Source organism: Hypanus sabinus, chromosome 18 (genome assembly GCF_030144855.1).
Source record: "Hypanus sabinus isolate sHypSab1 chromosome 18, sHypSab1.hap1, whole genome shotgun sequence".
NCBI classification, from domain to species: domain Eukaryota; kingdom Metazoa; phylum Chordata; class Chondrichthyes; order Myliobatiformes; family Dasyatidae; genus Hypanus; species Hypanus sabinus.
Window position 1 is genome coordinate 30,827,757 of NC_082723.1, and position 18,952 is coordinate 30,846,708.

General features: G+C 41.9%; 2 protein-coding genes across 7 annotated transcripts in view; one reads left to right on the forward strand and one right to left on the reverse strand.

Moving 5' to 3' along the window:
* rbm18 (RNA binding motif protein 18) overlaps positions 1-7,069 on the reverse strand; it is a 52,217-nt gene extending 45,148 nt beyond the window's left edge. Inside the window, exons 1-2 of one of the 4 annotated variants that reach the window (XM_059993968.1) lie at positions 6,810-7,069; positions 3,643-3,761 (exon numbers count right to left, since the gene is read on the reverse strand). In XM_059993968.1, coding sequence (XP_059849951.1) covers positions 3,643-3,755 — 113 coding nt within the window. In that variant the 5' untranslated portion in view covers positions 3,756-3,761; positions 6,810-7,069. Of the gene's footprint in view, positions 1-3,642; positions 3,762-6,776 lie in introns of all 4 variants that reach the window. The other 3 variants (XM_059993969.1, XM_059993970.1, XM_059993971.1) reach the window with 3 other exon arrangements.
* Positions 7,070-7,158: 89 nt separating this feature from the next.
* The window catches only part of mrrf (mitochondrial ribosome recycling factor), a 73,690-nt gene continuing 61,896 nt past the window's right edge, over positions 7,159-18,952 (forward strand). For all 3 annotated transcript variants that reach the window (XR_009516480.1, XM_059993972.1, XM_059993973.1), the window contains exon 1: positions 7,159-7,273. The gene's annotated coding sequence lies outside the window, so the exon portion shown is untranslated. The remainder of the gene's footprint in view (positions 7,274-18,952) is intronic.

Below are 18,952 nucleotides of genomic sequence, written 5' to 3' on the forward strand. Positions count from 1 at the left end.
AATGCCTGTTTCGCTGCCGCTGCTAGTGTGCGATTGGAAAAATCTCTGGGAGGAAGGTCCCGAATCCTTGGCTTTGCCTGTTGCTTGGCGGCAGGTGCTGGGGTTGAAGCGCTCGGCACAGATGGTGCTCGGTGTCAGAGAGCTGGTCGGAGGCTCGAAGTTTTTGGACGGACTCGGAGTTGGCTGTGGTTGGAGCTCCCAAAGTGCTGTATCGGCAAGCTGTGGCGCTGGAGGTTCAAGGCAGGAAGAGTTTTTCTTCCTTTTTCCGTCTGCGTGAGATGATGGGCTGTCGGGGCTTTGAGACTTTCTTTTAAACCGTGCATGGACTGCTCTTTATCAGATTACGGTATTGCTTTGCACTGTTGAAACTATGCGTTATAATTATGTGGTCTTTGTCAGTTAGTCTTTGATCAATTATGGTTTTGTCTGCACTGTTGAAACTATATGTTAACTATAATTATATGTAACTATGTGGTTTTGTGTAGGTTTTGTAGCTTTAGGTTTGTCTGATGGGTTTGTAGTTCCTTTCTGGGGAACGTGCTAAGACGGCAGCGAGATACCGATATGCAGCAGCCTCTCCGGACTCTGGATTGGGGATTACCAAACGTTATGTGGTTTTTCTTGTGTGGTCTGTTTTGTGCTTTTTCGTGATATCATTCCGGAGAACGTTGTCTCATTTTTTAACTGCATTGTATTTGTGGTTTATAAATGACAAAAAACTGAATCTGAATCTCAGTAACAAATATTTTGTTTTGGTGGTAGAGTGGAGATACGTCTCTACCAAAGGAGGTGAAAGGAACTCCTTCCCACTGCTAACCTGCAGGTCACCCTGGGCAAGGTGTAGCACCTGCTTAGCCACCCTGATCAGGGTTATGTGAAGCCATGGGAGCAGGTGGTGGATGGACATATGAGCAGCTGGTGCATATCACAAGTACTGGTTATATGAGCACTGACACCAGGCAGACAATCTCTGAAGAGTACTGATAATGGCTGGGATCACCCACCTTGCAAAGACACTGCCCAGAAGGCAATGGCAAACCACTTCTATAGAAAAATTTGCCAAGAACAAACACGGACATGGAAAGACCACGATCGCCCACATCATACGACACGGCACAGAATGAACGAACTTTCATATTTAATCCAAATACTGGGTATTAACTTACCAACTGACATGATTATCAACATTCATACATAGTTTTGTTATTCAACATTTAGAGAGACAAATTTTTGAATCTGAACCTTGTGTTTCACCAAGGGAATATTTACAACAACCTTGCACTCAACGCCAGGAAGACGAAGGAATTGACTAAGGAGAGTCAAGGGAACACACACCAGTCCTCATCAAGGAATAAGCAGTGGAAAGAAGAGTAGTCGCAACTTCCTGGGTGTTAATGTTTCTGAAGGTGTACCCTGGGTCCAACATACTGATGTAATTACAAGGAAGGCATGGCAGTAGCTATACTTCAACAGGAGTTAAGGAGATTTGGTATGTTACCAAAGACTCTTGCAGATTACTACAGATGCACCACGGAGAGCATTCTAACTGGTTGTATCACCGCTTGGTACTGAGAGGCTATGGCACAAGATTGGAACAAACTGCAGTAAGTGGTGAACTCCATGCACATCCCAAGCACTGAAGACGTCTTCGAAAGGTCATGCCTCAAAAAGGCAGAGTCTATCATTAAGGAATGCCATCACTCAGCACATACCCTCTTCTCATTGCTACCATCAAGAGAGGGCTACAGTGGCATGCAGAAGTTTCAGCACCCCGGTCAAAATTTCTGTGGCTGTGAATAGCTAAGCGAGAAAAAGATGACCTGATTTCTAAAAGGCATAAAGTTAAAGGTGACACATTTCTTTAATATTTTAAAAAAGATTACTTATTTATTTCCACCTTTTACAATTTCAAAATAACAAAAAAGGTAAAGGGCCCGAACCAAAAGTTTCGACACCTTGCATGGTTAGTACTTAGTAACATCCCCTTTGGCAGGTATCACCACTTGTAAACACTTTCTGTAGCCAGCTAAGAGTCTTTCAATTCTTGTTTGGGCAGATTTTCACCCATTCTTCCTTGCAAAAGGCTTCTAGTTCTGAGATACTTGGGCCATCTTGCATGCACTGCTACTTTGAGGTTGATCCACATATTTTTGATGATGTTTAGGTCGGGGGACTGTGAGGGCCACGGAAAAACCTTCAGCTTGTGCCTCTTGAGGTAATCCATTGTGGATCTTGAGGTGTGTTTAGGATCATTATCCTGTTGTAGAAGCTATCCTCTTTTCATCTTCAGTTTTTTTTTTACAGACGGTGTGATGCTTGCTTCCAGAATCTGCTGGTATTTAATTGAATTCATTCTTCTCTCTACCGTGAGATGTTTCCCGTGCCACTGGCTGCAACACAAGCACAACCCCCGTGCTTAACAGTTAGAGAGCTGTTCTTTTCATGAAATTCTTCACTCTTTTTTCTCCAAACATGCCTTTGCTCATTGCGGCTGAAAAGATCTATTTTAAGTTCATCAGTCCACAGGACTCTTCCCTGAAGGTGATATTTGTGCAGGTGTCGCTGAAGAGTTGAACAGTGCACCACCACTCCAGAGTCTGCTAAATCTTCCTGAAGGTCTTCTGCAGTCAAACGGGAGTTTTGATTTGCCTTTCCAGCAATCCTACGAGCAGTTCTCTTGGAAAGTTTTCTTGGTCTTCCAGACCTCAACTATTCCTGTTAATTGCCATTTCTTAATTACATTATGAACTGAGGAAACGGCTACCTGAAAAGGCTTTGCTATCTTCTTATAGCATTCTCCTGCTTTTTGGGCATCATTTATTTTAATTTTCAGAGTGCCAGGCAGCTGCTTAGAGGAGCCAATGCTGCTGGGTTGCTGCACAAATATCACCTTCAGGGAAGAGTCCTGTGGACTGATGAATTTAAAATAGATCTTTTCGGCCGCAATGAGCAAAGGCATGTTTGGAGAAAAAAGGGTGACGAATTTCATGAAAAGAACAGCTCTCTAACTGTTAAGCACGGGGGTTGTGCTTGTGTTGCAGCCAGTGGCAAGGTTTGAGGAGTCAGTGTATTTATAAAGCTTTGAAATTTGCATCATCTGGCCTTTCCTAATGATGACTGTGAACAAGCCATAGCCCTAACAAGCTAATTAAGGTCTGAGACCTTGATAAAAGTTATCTGACAGCTCAAATCTCTTGGGGTGCCCAAACTTTTGCATGATGCTCCTTTCTTTTTTTTCCCACTCTAAAATCATACAAAACAAAAAGAATACACTAATCTTGCTTAAAATGTTGAAAAGAATGTTTCATCTATAACATTATGACTTTTGGAGATCAGTTCATCTTCTACTCAACTATTCACAGTAACAGAAATTTTGACCAGGGATGCCCAAACTTTTGCATGCCACTGTATAGGAGTCTAAACAGGAATAGCTTCTGCCTCTCTGCTATCAGACTTCTGAATGGGCAATGAACCAGTGACACTTACTCAGCTTTTTTTTTCCTTTTATACTTCTTTTGCACTGCTTACTTATGTATTTCTTATTGCAATTTCAATTATGTATTGCACTGAATTGGTGCCAAAAATCGTATTTCACAACATATGCCAGTGATAATCAACCTGATTCTGATTCACAGTACTCACTCAGTTAACCTAGAATCGAGATTGCCAATCCAGAGTCGATGCCCCTCCTGTGAGGAGCTCTCAGACAGAATTGAAGCGTTCTCCAACGGAAGAGATTCATTTTCAGTCTCCATATGTCACTACAACAAAACAAGGAATGTATCAGCACCCAAGCATAATCCCATTAAAATCCTTCTGAGATTGATTGTCATTAAGGCAAAACAGTCAATTTACTCAAAGGAAGGTCCAATACACATTAATGCAGGAAAATCAGTTCAGAAGAGCTATGTAAAAAGTTTTATTTTAGAGACACAGCACAGTAACAGGCCCTTCCAGCCTATAGAACCAAGCTGTCCAATTATGCCCATGTGACTAATTAACTTACTAATCCGGATGCTTTTGGAATGTGTGAGCAAACCGGAGTGCCCGAAGGAATCCCATGTGGTCACTGGAAAAATATGCAAACTTCTTATAGGCAGCGGTGGAAATTGAATCCTGATCTTACAGCTGGACTATGTGGAGATCCACTAAGCACTATGCTCTGATCTGTATAGTAGACAGGCATTATATTAGGATAAAAATAGGACAAGTACCATTAAGACTAAGTTAGTAACCATTCCCAACACATTATCTCTAGCTCAATACCCGAAGCTGACAGAAAGTTACCTTTTTTTCTCACCAGTCCAAGCACTACTTTTAAATTCTATTTCATGTGTAGGATTTTAGTCATTGGTCAGATAGTAACTGCTTTGAACGGCAACAATAATAATAATAAATTTTATAAAGCACAGGCACATTGCAAACACCGCATCTGAATCTGGAGCTCAGTGTTGAGCATTGTCATAGAAGTTGACTTGTGAGTGAGAGGAGACACAGTTGGAACAATCTGTGTCAGCCTGAGACAGGCTGCCTCTAAGCACAGTAATCGATGGCTAGAGAACAAGTTTGTGCCAACCTAAAAAGACCATAGCTTTGGTCCCTCCAGGACTACACGTCTGACAAGCAGCCTGCCAAGTAAAGGAATGAGGTAAGGGTGCTGTCTTCTCATTGCTACAATCACAAAGGAAGTACATACACACTCAATGTTTCAGGAACAAATTCTTCCTCTCCACCACTGGATTTCTGAATGGACAATGAACCTGACATTTTTTCATTCCCTTTTTGCACTACTGCTTTATTTTTTAAATATATATTTCTAATTATAATTTATAGTTGCTTTTATTATTGCAATGTACTGCTGCAGCAAAACAAATTTCACAAGATATTTCAGTGGAATTTAACCTGATTCTGAGATCATCAACATACGACCATAAGATATAGGAGCAGAAGTAGATTACTCGGCCCACTGAATCTGCTCCGCCATTCCATCATTGCTGATTTATTATCCCTCTCAACTTCATTCTTCTGACATAATTGCACTTCTGAAGGATTTAGATTAATTAGAATTAGGGTGGCTTCTTCAAACATTACATTTGTCAGAAAAGAAACCGAAACCATCAGAGATGATACACACAAAATGCTGACGGAACGTAGCAAGCTAGGCAGCATCTATGATAATATAAGACCCTTCGAAGGCCCAAAATGTCGACTGTACTTTTTTTCCATAGAAGCTGCCTGGCCTGCTGAGTTCCTCCAGCATTTTGAGTGTGTTGCTTGGATTTCCAGCACCTGCAGATTTTCTCGTTTATCATCAGAGATGAACCAGGGTGACGAGTGTCACACTCAGCTGGACAAAGGAAGAGAGAATTCAGTGGTCAGCACATCAAAAGCCATATGCTCAAAAAGGATGAAGCAGAGTGTGCTGAACAAACAAGGAATGTTAATTATGATTTTGCTTAGTTGAACAACACAAAATCAGCATTTATAATGCAATGCTCTTGTAACACAGATTTATAACACCAAGCACCAAGATCTAACAAGGCTTAAAAGGGGGTAGGTGGATAGCATGGGTTGACACCCTGACTCATATCTATTTCCAGATATGCAGTTGATGAAGACAGAGTAATCTTCAAGGGCAACCATGGATGTTGCATCCTAGTTGTGGAAGTCAAGTCAAGACACCTTTTATTGTCATTTCGACCACAGTACACAGTAAAAACGGGACAATGTTTTTCTGGACCATAGTGCTACACGAAACGATACAAAAATTGCACTGAACTATGTGAAAACAACACAGAAAAAAACTACACTAGACTACAGACCTACCCAGGACTGCATAAAGTGTACAAAACAGTGCAGGCATTACAATAAATAATAAACAAGACAATAGGCACAGTAGAGGGCAGTAAGTTGGTGTCAGTCCAGGCTCTGGGTATTGAGGAGTCTGATGGCTGGGGGAAGAAACTGTTACATAGTCTGGTCGTGAGAGCCTGAATGATTCGGTGCCTTTTCCCAGATGGCAGGAGGGAGAAGAGTTTGTATGAGGGGTGTGTGGGGTCCTTCATAATGCTGTTTACTTTGCGGATGCAGCGTGTAGTGTAAATGTCTGTAATGGTGGGAAGAGAGACCTGGATGATCTTCATTGATACACAAGCCAGGGCAGTATGATATACAGAGCAAGCTGTTGCCCGTGAAGCAGGCTCTCCCCTCTCCATGTAGCTAATGATTCCAAAGGAAAGGCAGAGACTGATACAGTTTGGCACCAGTGGTATTGCAGGAGTTGCCAGTCAGCTCAGTGTAGGACTGCCATAGTGGACGACAGCTCTGGATTTTTCCTCGAGTGTGTTTCACTGCAAGGCAGTGGAGGTTTAAGATCCTTCTCCTAGATGAGGTGCCACCCACGGCTGACAAGCCCCATCTGCCTGAATAGAGTAAATTGAGAGCTGGATATTAATAAAACATGGCGATAGAGGGAGGTTAGTGGAACAGAAAGCGTATCATGGAAAACTGCTCCAGAGTCCAGGTCTGGCTGTTGTCAGTGGAGAATCCGTGCATTCTCTCAGTGATCATGTGAGTTTATGCCGGTGTTCAGCTTTCCTCTCAAATGCTAAACTCCTGCTGACAGGACAACAGGCAATTATATATGATAAAGAAAACCTCAGTGTAGCCAAATGCAAAATTATCAATGGGAAGCTGATGGAGAGTGAAAGCAGAAGCAGTACAATTAAGAAATTTGAGGAAAGACCGTTTCCACTGACACTGCGGAGCTCCCTCACCTCCCCGCCGCAGATAACTCGGCGATCCCTCACCTTCCCGCCGCCGAATGAAGCGGAATTTGACCCCACGGAGGCCTTGGGCTTCACAGAAGCGCAGAGTGAATGGTACCAAGCCCAGCCTCAGTTCCGCGCCCTTCCCGAAGCCTTAGACTCGGTGTAGTGATGAGAATCGCCCTTCAGATTACACTGACCCAGCCGGGAGGCCTCCAGTCCCTCACTCCGACCCCGAAAGCTCACCTCCCCGCCCGCGGACCGACGCATTCCGCCCCCTCGCCACCACATCCGGCCGAGACAACCGCTGACCCTTCACCCCGCGCCACCACTTCCCGCCTGCGAGCAACGGAACTACATTACCCAATGTGCTATGCGCTCCCCTGGCGAACGGATAGGGCGATACGATGGTATGCTGGGAAATGTAGTTCCTATGGCGCATGCGCGGGATCACTACTTGGGCCGGATGCTCGGGAAGGTGGTTGTCAGGAGCCGGAGAGCTAGTGGTAGGTCCTGACATTGGGTAATCTCTCTGCGCCGATGGAGCGTCTGAATAAGGGGGTTCCTCACTGATAAAGGGCCAGTACTGAGGAAGTGTCTCACTGGGGACGGAGCATCTCCCCAAGCCTGTAGTGAGGGAGGTCTCCACTGTGGGAGGGACTGTATTGTGGGAGCACTGCAGTTGGGAAAATGTGGTGTTGAGGGAGCGGCTGACTAATGCAATCATGGGGGATCTCTGTGGAGGGGATTGTATTGAGGGAGTTCCGTACTGGGGCAGTAGTGAGGGAGCTCCACACTAATGAAGGATCGTGCTGAAGAAGCGTCTTACTACGGCAATAGGGAGGGAGTTCTTTTTACACTGTATGAGGGCCTGTATTGAGGGAGCTTTGCACTGAGGAGGGGTGGTACTGAGGAAGTGCATCATGGTGTAGTATTGAGGGAGTGCTACACTGTTGGAGGGAATGCCTTTGTGATGCTACAGAAGACAGCAGATGCTGATATGTAGAACAAAAGGAGAAACTACAGAAGGAACTCAGCTGGTCAGGCAGCATCTATTGAGAAAGAAATGGTTGAATATATTTGCCTCCACAGATGCTGTCTCGTTGAATTCATGCCTAACTTTTGGTGTCTCTAAGGACAGAGGCAATGCGGGAAATGGGATTAGCATGCTAGAGCGAGCACAGGAGTAGGGTCTGGTGTGCTGGGAGTAGTGTGGGAGATTTGGCCTAGTGTGCTGGAGATAGTGTGGGAACTGAGGCCCCGGTGTCCTCAAGGGAACTGGGTGCTGAATTATCAGGAGTTCTGCTCAATCAGCTTGAGGTGAGGGGTTATTTACCGTAAACTTTTGTTTAAATGCAACTTGTCTCAACAAATAATAACTTTAAACCTTCAGTTACAAGCAGTCATCTGTTAAAGAAATGGTGTATAAATTATTGGAGAAGATCCTTTGAGACAGTTTATGAACATTTGGAAACGTATAGAGTGATTAGGAATAGTCAACTTGGCTTGGAGAGGCTTGAAGGTGTGGGGAGGAAAGTGTAAGGGGGGGGACACTGGTGGGTCTGTAGATCACGCTGCCAGGGGTGGTGGTAGAGACAGGTACATTAGGGATATTTTAAAGACCTTTTAGATGGGCACATGGATGATGGAAAAATAGGGCTTTGTGGGAGGGGAAGATTACATTGATCTAAGAGTAGGTTAAACGGTTGGCACAACACTGGGCTGAAGGGCCTGCACTGTGCTGTATTGTTCTACATATAATGAAGTAAATAAATTATAACATGAAAGGGACCATTCAGCCTATCAGCTCTATTCTGATGTGCCAGTGCCATCCCAATAGTTCCATTCCCCAACCTTTACATTCTTTGTTTATTTATCAACTGCATTGCGTTATTTTGCTTTTTCCTACACTGGGGTATCATTTACAGTGGCTAGTTATCCTACTGGCATGTGGGAAGAAATCAGACCACCTGGAGGACGCCCAGGTGCAGAGGGAATGTGAAAGGTCCACACAGACTGCAGCTGAGGTTGTGATTGAACTCGAGTCTTTGGTGCTGAGGGACAACGCTGCTAGCCACTGCAAATAATGCCGCTATAAGTAACCCAGTGTCTGGTGCTGGGATGTAGGTATGCGTTCAGTGATTTCAGTGAACTGCTGATTCAAAGTGGGAAGCAGTTATCTTGTACGCAACCCGAACCAAAATCATGAACACTTTGAGAATTTGTCTTCCCAGTGGAATACGTGCATTTTCTCTGGTTTCCTTTCAGTGTACAAAGATGTGCCAGGTAGTATAGGTGGTCATTATGAATTGTCTTATGATTAGATTCGTGTTACATTGGGTTTGTCGGGGATTGCTTGCCGGTGCAGATTGAAGGTCCTGAAGGGCCTATTCTGCGCAATGTCACAAAATAGTTAAGTACAATGCTGAGTTAAATTTAAAAATACAGAAAATGAATTAATTGCAGATTGGATACCTGCAATATAATCCCAGTTGTGGGTATAAAAGGAAATATACAGTGGCATGCAGAAGTTTGGGTACCCCTGGTCAAAATGTCTGTTACTGTGAATAGTTAAGATGAACTGATCTCCAAAAGTCATAAAGTTAAAGGTGAAACATTCTTTTCAACATTTAAGCAAGATTAGTGTATTCTTTTTGTTTTGTACAATTTTAGAGTGAAAAAAGGAAAGGAGTACCATGCAAAAGTTTGGGCACCCCAAGAGATTTGAGCTGTCAGATAACTTTTACCAAGGTCTCAGACCTTAATGAGCTTGTTAAGACTATGGCTTATGCACAGTCATCGTTAGGAAAGGCCAGGTGATGCAAATTTCAAAGCTTTATAAATACCCTGACTCCTCAAACTGTGTCCCAACAATCAGCAGTCTTGGGCTCCTCTAAGCAGCTGCCTAGCGCTCTGAAAATTAAAATAAATGATGCCCACAAAGCAGGAGAAGGCTATAAGAAGATAGCAACACACACAAAATGCTGGTAGAACACAGTAGGCTAGGCAGCATCTATAGGGAGAAGCGCTGTCGATGTTTCGGGCCGAGACCCTTCATCAGGAGATAGCAAAGCCTTTTTAGGTAGCCGTTTCCTCAGTTCGTAATGTAATTAAGAAATGGCAGTTAACAGGAATGGTGGAGGTCAAGTTGAGGTCTGGAAGACCAAGAAAACTTTCTGAGAGAATTGCTCGTAGGATTGCTAGAAAGGCAAAATCAAAACCCCCGTTTGACTGCAAAAGACCTTCGGGAAGATTTAGCAGACTCCGGAGTGGTGGTGCACTGTTCTACTGTGCAGTGACACCTGCACAAATATGACCTTCAGGGAAGAGTCATCAGAGGAAAACCTTTCCTGCGTCCTCACCGCAAAATTCAGTGTCAAAGTTTGCAAATGAGCATCTAAACAAGCCTGATTCATTTTGGAAACAAGTCCTGTGGACTGATGAAGTTAAAATAGAACTTTTAGGCCGCAATGAGCAAAGGTATGTTTGGAGAAAAAAGGGTGCAGAATTTCATGAAAAGAACACCTCTTCAACTGTTAAGCACAGGAGTGGATCACTCATGCTTTGGTCTTGTGTTGCAGCCAGTGGCACGGGGAACATCTCACTGCTAGAGGGAAGAATGAATTCAATTAAATACCAGCAAATTCTGGAAGCAAACATCACACCGTCTGTAAAAAAAAACTGAAGATGAAAAGAGGATGGCTTCTACAACAGGATAATGATCCTAAACGCACCTCAAAATCCACAGTGGACTACCTCAAGAGGCGCAAGCTGAAGGCTTTGCTATGGCCCTCACAGTCCCCCAACCTAAAGATCATCAAAAATCTATGGATAGACCTCAAGAGAGCAGTGCATGCAAGACAGCTCAAGTATCTCACAGAACTAGAAGCCTTTTGCAAGGAAGAATGGGCGAAAATCCCCCAAACAAGAATTGAAAGACTCTTAGCTGGCTACAGAAAGTGTTTACAAGCTGTGCTACTTGCTAAAGAGGGTGTTACTAAGTACTGACCATGCAGGGTGCCCAAACTTTTGCTTTGGGCCCTTTTCCTTTTTTGTTATTTTGAAACTGTAAAAGATGGAAATAAAAAAAGTAATCTTGCTTAAAATATTAAAGAAATATGTCATGTGCCTTTTGGAAATCAAGTTTACTCGCTTTTACTCGCATAGCTATTCGCAGCCACAGAAATTTTGACTGGAGTGCCCAATCTTTTTCATGCCACTGTACCTCTCTCTTGATGATAGCAATGAGAATAGGGCATGTGCTGAGTGATGGCATTCCTTAATGATAGTTTCTGCCTTTTTGAGGCATGACCTTTCGAAGACGTCTTCAGTGCTGGGGAGGTGCATGGAGTTCATTTTAAATAATGTGATTATTTATTCTTGGGATGTATGAACTCAGGTTTGTTCTACTAACACAACAGGAGAAATCAGTGCTTCATGTTGTCAATGACACAGGTATAGTGACCTCCTGCCTTAATGTTTCTGAAAGAAATGCAATCTAACTTTTGCTGATAGAAGAAGAATTTGAAGTCCTTTTTTTTAATGTTTCTAGTTCTGTATGGTTATTGATGATACAAAGTCAGACTTCAGAACAGTTTCGTCAGGACGAAACGTCGACAGTGCTTCTCCCTCTAGATGATGCCTCACCTGCTGCGTTCCACCAGCATTTTGTGTGTGTTGCTTGAATTTCCAGCATCTGCAGATTTCCTCCTGCATGTTGTGAAAGTTGTTTTGTGGCAGCAGTACAGTGCAATACATAAAAAGGAAAATTACCTTGTGTTACAATAAGAAATACAAAAAAATACATAAGTAGTGCAAAAGGAGAGCAGAATCATGAGGTGATACTCATGGCTTCATGAGCTGTGTGGAAATCTGATGGCAGAGGGAAAGAAGCTGTTCCTAAAACATTGTGTGGAGTCTTCGGGCTCCTGAACCTCCTCCCTGATGTAATGAGAAGAGTGCATGTCCTGGATGGTGAGGGTCCTTAATACCTTTGTAGGTACCCGTGATGGAGCTGGATGAGTTTCCAATTTTCTGCAGTTTTTTCTGATCCTATGCGGTGGTCCCCCCAAACCAGATGGTGATAAAAACAGAATGCTCTCCATGGTATATCTGTGGAAATTTGCTAGAGTCTTTGGTGACAAACCAAATCTCCTCACACTCCTAATGATGTTTAGCTGCTGTCATGCCAGCATGTTTATGTATTCCCAGGACAGATCTTCAGAGATGTTGTCACCCAGGAACTTGAATGTATTCACCCTTTCCACTGCTGATCCCTCAGTAAGAATTGGTGTGTGTTTTCCCAACTTCCCCTTCATGAAGTCCAAAATCAATTCCTTGGTTGTCCTGATGTTGGGTGCAAGATACTTGGTGCATTTTACTTTCCTTTCTGTCCTTCTCTATCAGGATGTCTCAAAGTGCTTTAGAATGAATGAGTATTTTTGAAGTATTGTCACAACGTCGGAAATGTGGCAGACAGTCGACCTGCTGCAAGTAACTATAAACAGCACTTGAAATATCCATGTAATTTGTTTAAAAAAACTGGAACGGAAATACTGAAGGTGTTGAAATCCAAATTAAAAACACAAAATGCTGGTTGTTGTCTCCATATTCTGCAGCAACCTTGGGAAGAGAATTGGAGTCGACTTTTCAAGTCAAGAGCTAAGTTTTGCACCCTATGCCTGCACTTCCTGTCTTCACTGCAGGTTTAATATAATGCAAGGGGAACACAGGGCATTACCTGAAAGGCGCACACTTCCAGAATCAGGTTTAATATTTCTGGCATATGTCGCGATGTTTGCAATTTTGTGGCTGCAGTTCATTGCAAGATTCGAGAATGTTTAATGTCATTTCCTGTACACAAGTGTGATGGAGAACAAAATACTTGTTACTCTAGATCTGATGAAGCATAAAATCCCACAAAAGATAACAAATATAATAAAAAAACACAATATCAATAAATAAGATAGCTTATATAAGGAGATTTATTATATGTCCATAAAGTGACACTAGGCAGTACAAGAAGTGATTGACAGGAAAAAATAAAGTAGTGGTGGAGTTGGTGGGTGGAAGTGTTAATCAAGCTTACTGCTTACTGCTTGCTTACTTGCTTACTGTCTGGTGGTCCTGGTGTGGATGCTATGTAGCCTTCTGTTTGAAGGCAGAGGGACGAACAGTCCATGAGCACGGTGTGTGGGATCCTTCATGATGTTACTGACCGTTTTCTGACACCTTTCTGTCTACGTCCTTGATGGCAGGTAGTCTGGCGTTAGTGATGTGTTGTAGAGCCTTTCTTTCTGCTGTAGTGTAGCTTCTATACCAAGCAGTGATGTAGCAAATATGATGCGCTGTAGAATATTGTATGGATGTACATATAATAAAAAAACTAAATTACAGTAAGAAATACAATTCTTAAAAATTATATTGAATAAGTAGTGCAAAAAGAGAGGAAAAGAAATAGTGAGGTAGAGTACATGGGTTCATTGTCCATTCAGAAATCTGATTGTGGTGGGGAAGAATTTGTTTATAAAGCCTTGAGTCTGTGTCTTCAAGTTCCTGTACCACCTCCTTGATGTAGCAATGAGAAACAAACATGTCCTGGGTGATGGGGATCATTAATGATTCAGGGAGCATTCAAAATAAATTTATTATCAGCGTATGTATATGTTACCTTGAGATTAATTTTCTTGCAGGAAAAAAGGAATACCATAGAATATTACAACATTTTATATATATATATATAAAACCAAAGACTGTGCAAAAGAAGACAAACTGCAAATTAAAATAATACTGTGAGCATGAGTCGTAGAGTCCCTGAAAGCTAGTCTGTAAGTCTAGAATTAGTACAATGTAATCGTGATTGAAGTTATCGCACCAGTTTAGGAGCTTGATGGTTGAAGGGTAATAATTGTTCTTGAACTTAGTGGTATTGGACCTAAAGCTCCTGTACCTCCTTCCTGATGATAGTGAGAAGAGAATATAGCTTAGACGGTGGACATCCTTGATGGATAATGCTTTCTTGTGGCAGCACTGCTTGTAAGTGTGCTCAATAGTGGGAAAGGCTTTGCCTGTAATAGACAAATATCTGTGCCCATAATGGACTGGGTATGGTCTACTGCTGTCTGCAGCCTTTTGTGTTCTTTTGCTTTGGAAATATTGTATGAGGCCACGATGCTAGTTAGATAAATGTTTTACAAAGTCCTCGCATCTCTGCCTTAGAATGATAAAATGTGAAGCCATGATTTGCCACTCTACAAATTCTTGTTCAGAGCAACATTGTTGGCAGGTGGTGACTGGAGCCCAGAGCTTTTCTTGGGAATACTGAGAACATCCATAAACATATCACCTTGGTGACTGGAGCCTTTTTCAGAAATATTGACAACATCCGTGAATATGTCACCATGGCGATTGAGCCCGGAGCCTTTTTTGGGAATACTGAGAATGTCTGTAAACATATTACCTTGGATTGGTCTTCTGGTGATTGTCTCAAGCAAAAAGGCAGACTGCCTGATGGCAATCTTGGAAAGAGAAGAGAGATATTAGAAGGTGAAAGAAAGATGAATTACTAGGTGAGACTTGAGAAAAGTCTTTGTTTAAAAGGAAATCTGTGAGCAAAATTTGCCCAATGTCTTCTAATACCTAGTTAAGTTTCTAACTATGCTTAATTTTACAGTTGGAAAATACGGTTACATATTGTGGAGCGAAGTTGTAACCTTATTCATCACCAACCACCTAACACTTTAATTTACAGAAGGAAATTGCACAGTAACATTAAGACCAGAGATGTAAAAAGAGTTGTTTCCAGAACAGAGTTACTGCACAAATTCTAATTGCAGATGACTAGAATAATGATTAAGTTATAAATAACAGTGCTGGCTGCCTTTGAGAATCCAGTTTCAGGAAGAAAGGGTTAAATATGCAGCTGCACGAATACAATAATTACCGATTTCATTGGGAATTAAGATTGTTAATGAGCCTTAAATCCTTAATGCCGATGCCCCACAATTGGGCTATTCTTTTAGCGATTTACTGAAAAATACTATTACACAGCATATGTGCTCCAAAGTAGCATTAAAAGTCCAACCATACAGTAGGTGGAATTACAAAAATAGTTTAAAAAAAACACATGAAATGATTTGAATAAACCATTATGAATAAAGGGAAGGAAACATTAAAATGTGCATCTCATTTGTTCCTCAAGCACTCTGTACATGATTGCTTCTGTACTTGAAGGTATTTAGAAAGGTTTTTAGTTAAAACTTTGCATATAATTTTCTACGGTGCGGTAAGTTAAAATCAGGTTCCAGAGGTTACAATGAAGCTGATATTGATTGGGGAGTGATCTGTGTGAGATGAAGCTTTTATTCAAATGAGTTAATATTAAAATTGAAATAGTTCTTCTAAAATAGTTTTTGTATCACACTGTTTCGTCAGTGTGTCAACCTATTAAGCACAGTGGTTGGAATGCATTTCCCACCTGGTGAACTCCTGGCCTCTGATTGCCTATAATACTGAAGGATATGAGTAGAAATAGATTTCTTTTTTCATGAAGGAGGTGGCCCAGGTCACTCTTATCTGCCTCCTGGTAGCTGCGTGCAGAACAGCAGATTGTTCCTCTAAAAATCTGCTCAGTGATTAAGTTGTAACCCGAGCCAATCACAATGCAAGTCCATGCTCAGTCCAACCCTGGAAGCACTTTCGGAATGTTGTGCCTAGACTCTAAAGCCAAGGCAGATGTGTCATCCATACCAGAGGGGGGCAATCTGAAGTCGGGTGAGACCCCTGGACAAGTTCATGAAACTTGGTGTTTTGCAGCAGCTGTACAGTGTGCAATACATAAGAGTATACTATAAATTATACAAGGCGTGATTGATAAGTTTGTGTCCTAAGGGAGAAGCAGTCTATTTTAGAAAACCTAGCACATTTATTTTTCAACATAGTCCCCTCCTGCATTTACGCACTTAGTCCAGCGGTCGTGGAGCATACGGATCTTGGACCTCCAGAAAGTGTCCACAGATGGGTGATTAATAAGTTTGTGGCCTAAGGTAAAAGGAGATGAGTTATACAGCTCTTGTTACATGCATATGCAGTTCAACTCTTTGAGTGATTATGCAGTAAGTTTGAAGTTAATAACTCATCTCCTTCTACCTTGGACCACAAACCTATCAATCACCCCTGATGAGTTATTAACTCATGCTACCACTTAACTGAGGAACAAAGTTTGTAGTTAAATGAAATATACCAATAGTGCTACAGTACTATAAAATGCTATTATAAATGGAGGAATTCATCCAGTGTACACTGCTGTGTTATTTTGATTGTAAATGAACAGAATCAATGCACACATCTAGTGCAGACTGTGTTCATACAATGCTTTTGAAGATTGCATCTTCAATCTTCATTTTCTTTGTAACATCCAAGATGGTTGTTGATACCATAATTCTTTGTAGTTCCTAATTTGTTGAAGTAGTGACGTTTCATTTTCACTCCTGGCTGTTTATGGCATCTCCAAGTTTAAATGCTTGAAACTATTGTGAGCAAAATGGTTCTGAATTGTCTTACTGCTTATTTCTCATGAACTATCAGTGACAAAAATCACTGCCTTTTGAACATAAACGCACACAACTGAAGCTATTTATAAACTTTTCGATCAAAGCATAGTGTAGTGTACAACAGCCATACAAGTGCACGTGACTGACACTAGTTAGAAACAGCTCAGCAACAGTCTTTTGTCCTAAATAAGCAAAGGGAATCCCAGCTATTTTCTTAATTAGTTTTTGTTTCATCAAGAGCTGTCCCAAATAAATGGCTACACGTATTAACCGATGGCCCAATTAACCAGAATCCACTGTATTTCTACAGAACTTTCATATCTTAGGACATCGGGAGGCATTCTACAATAGTGAATGCACCTCAAAAGCTGTTTATTTTCTCTAATGTAAGCAATACAAATTGCTCATTTGTATAAAGGTAGCTTTTTGCAATTAGCCATATGATAACCAGACTACATGACTGAATTAAATCAAGATCCTTGATATTAATAACTTTGGTAGATTAGCATGAATACAAATTAGGGAATAAGAAAATGGAGTAACTGAGATTTATTGGCAGGTTAACAGGGGAGTATAAGTAGTTTGTGGTGCCGGAATTAGTTTTTTAAAATTACTGACTTGTCTTGAAGTTTGTTGTTTTGTAGCACCAGTACATTGTGATACATAAAAATTACTATAAGCTGCAAGAAATGTAAAAAGAGAGGTAGTGTTTGTGGACTGTTCAGAAATTTGATGGCAGAGGGGAAGCAGCTATCACTAAAAATGTTGTATGTGTGTCTTCAGACCCCTCTGTGATGGTAGCAATGAGAAGTGTGTGCGTCCTCTAATAACATCAATGTATGAACTGGTGTGGTCTTCTTAAGCCCATTGCCCCTAACTGGGCGTAGGTTGCCAGAGTCCTCTGTCCTGGGCTAGTCTTCCAAGTTTTCCCAGGATTGGCCCAGCTTCTTGGTGTTTCCTCCTTCTCCCAGTGATGAGGTCTTTGGAGTTTTTGTTGGCATTTCTGTAGCTCTGGGTGTTTACAAGATGGGGTTGCTAGTCACATGGTCAACCCTCCTCCTTTCTCAGCCGGGCTTGAGACTGAGCATGGTAGTTATGAATTAGTCTTCATTTGACTAATAAATCTAATTTTGAATTAATATTAGTTATTGTCCTTTAAGTAGGTGGAAGTTTTATAACCATGACCTTAAATGTTGCTGAAAATCAGACAGTCAATTTTGCTGAATTAGCTGTTATCCTACATCTATATTGAGACTAGCATCAAAAACAAGTCCACGCTGATGGATATATTGCTTCCCTTTTCTGCTTTAGAAGTCCCACAAAAAAAATGAGAAGTTTCAGCTGTTTAAATCCAATGTCTAAAACCCCATACAGTGCAAACTGTTCTAAAAAGGGTGGATGTGGAGAGAATGGTCAGGGAGTCCTAGACTAGAGGGCACAGCCTGGAATAGAAGGACATCCCTTCAGAACAGAGATGAGGAATTTATTTCGCCAGAGGTTGGTGTATCTGTGGAATTCATTGCCACAGATGACTGTGAGGTCAAGTCATTGGCTAGATTTAAAGCAGAGGTGAATAGGTTCTTAATTAGTAAAGGCATCAAAGGTTACAAGGAGAAAGGGATAATAAATCAGCCATGGTGGAATGGGGGAACAGACTTGATGGGATGAATATCCTAATTCTGCTCTTATCTCTTATCCTCTTAAATATAGTGGCAATCTGTCTCTCAGAGGCCACTGGAATGGTTTGTATGAAGATGGGAATCATTTAGTCCCTTGACGTGGTGTATTCTGTTGTGAAAACTGCTTTTAAGGTGCATGGAACAGAGTGAAATTAACTATATTCTATCTGGGATATAGTATGTCTATGCTGGACAGTCTTTTACTGGATAGCTAGATATCTTGTATGCAAATATTAAATATGCATACAGCTCCACAGCTCTCTCCCCATTTGGAAGATCAGAGCACAACCTGGTTCACCTCATGTCCTAAGTACAAAAACAGCTAGCTACCACCAAGATAGTAAAGATGTGGTCTCCAGAGGCCATCAAGGTTTTAAAGGGTTGCTTTGGGGTTACTGACTGCAATGTGCTTTGTGAACCATATGGGGAGGACATTAACAGACTTACAGATTGCTTCACTGGCTCCATTGGCTTCTGTGTGGCCACTGTGATGCCATCAAAGACTGTTTGCTGCTTCCCTAACAACAAACCATGGGTTACCAGTGATCTAAATGCTCTTTGTAACCTCAGAAAGAGAGCTTCAGATCAGGAGACAGGGAGGAATTGGAATGTGCAGAGGGGGCTAAAGGAAATGATCAAGGTGGCTAAAGAGGAATGAAGCAGAGAGCTGGAGAAAAAGCTTGGGCAGAATAGCACATGACTTGTGGCGAGGTATGAAGAACATCACTGGCTTCAATCAGCCTAGCTGGAGAGCCCCCGATTGCACCCGTGAATTTGCTAATGAGTTAAACCAGTTCTTCAATAGGTTTGACAACTGCCCACCTGTTCACATCCCTCAGCAAACCAGTCCAGGTACCGAAGCACGTAATGCTCTCTCAGCATAAACACTTCCCCTCCTCCAGTTCAACATGTGGATGAACAACTCAGGCTACCGCTGTCTACATCCCCTCCTTTG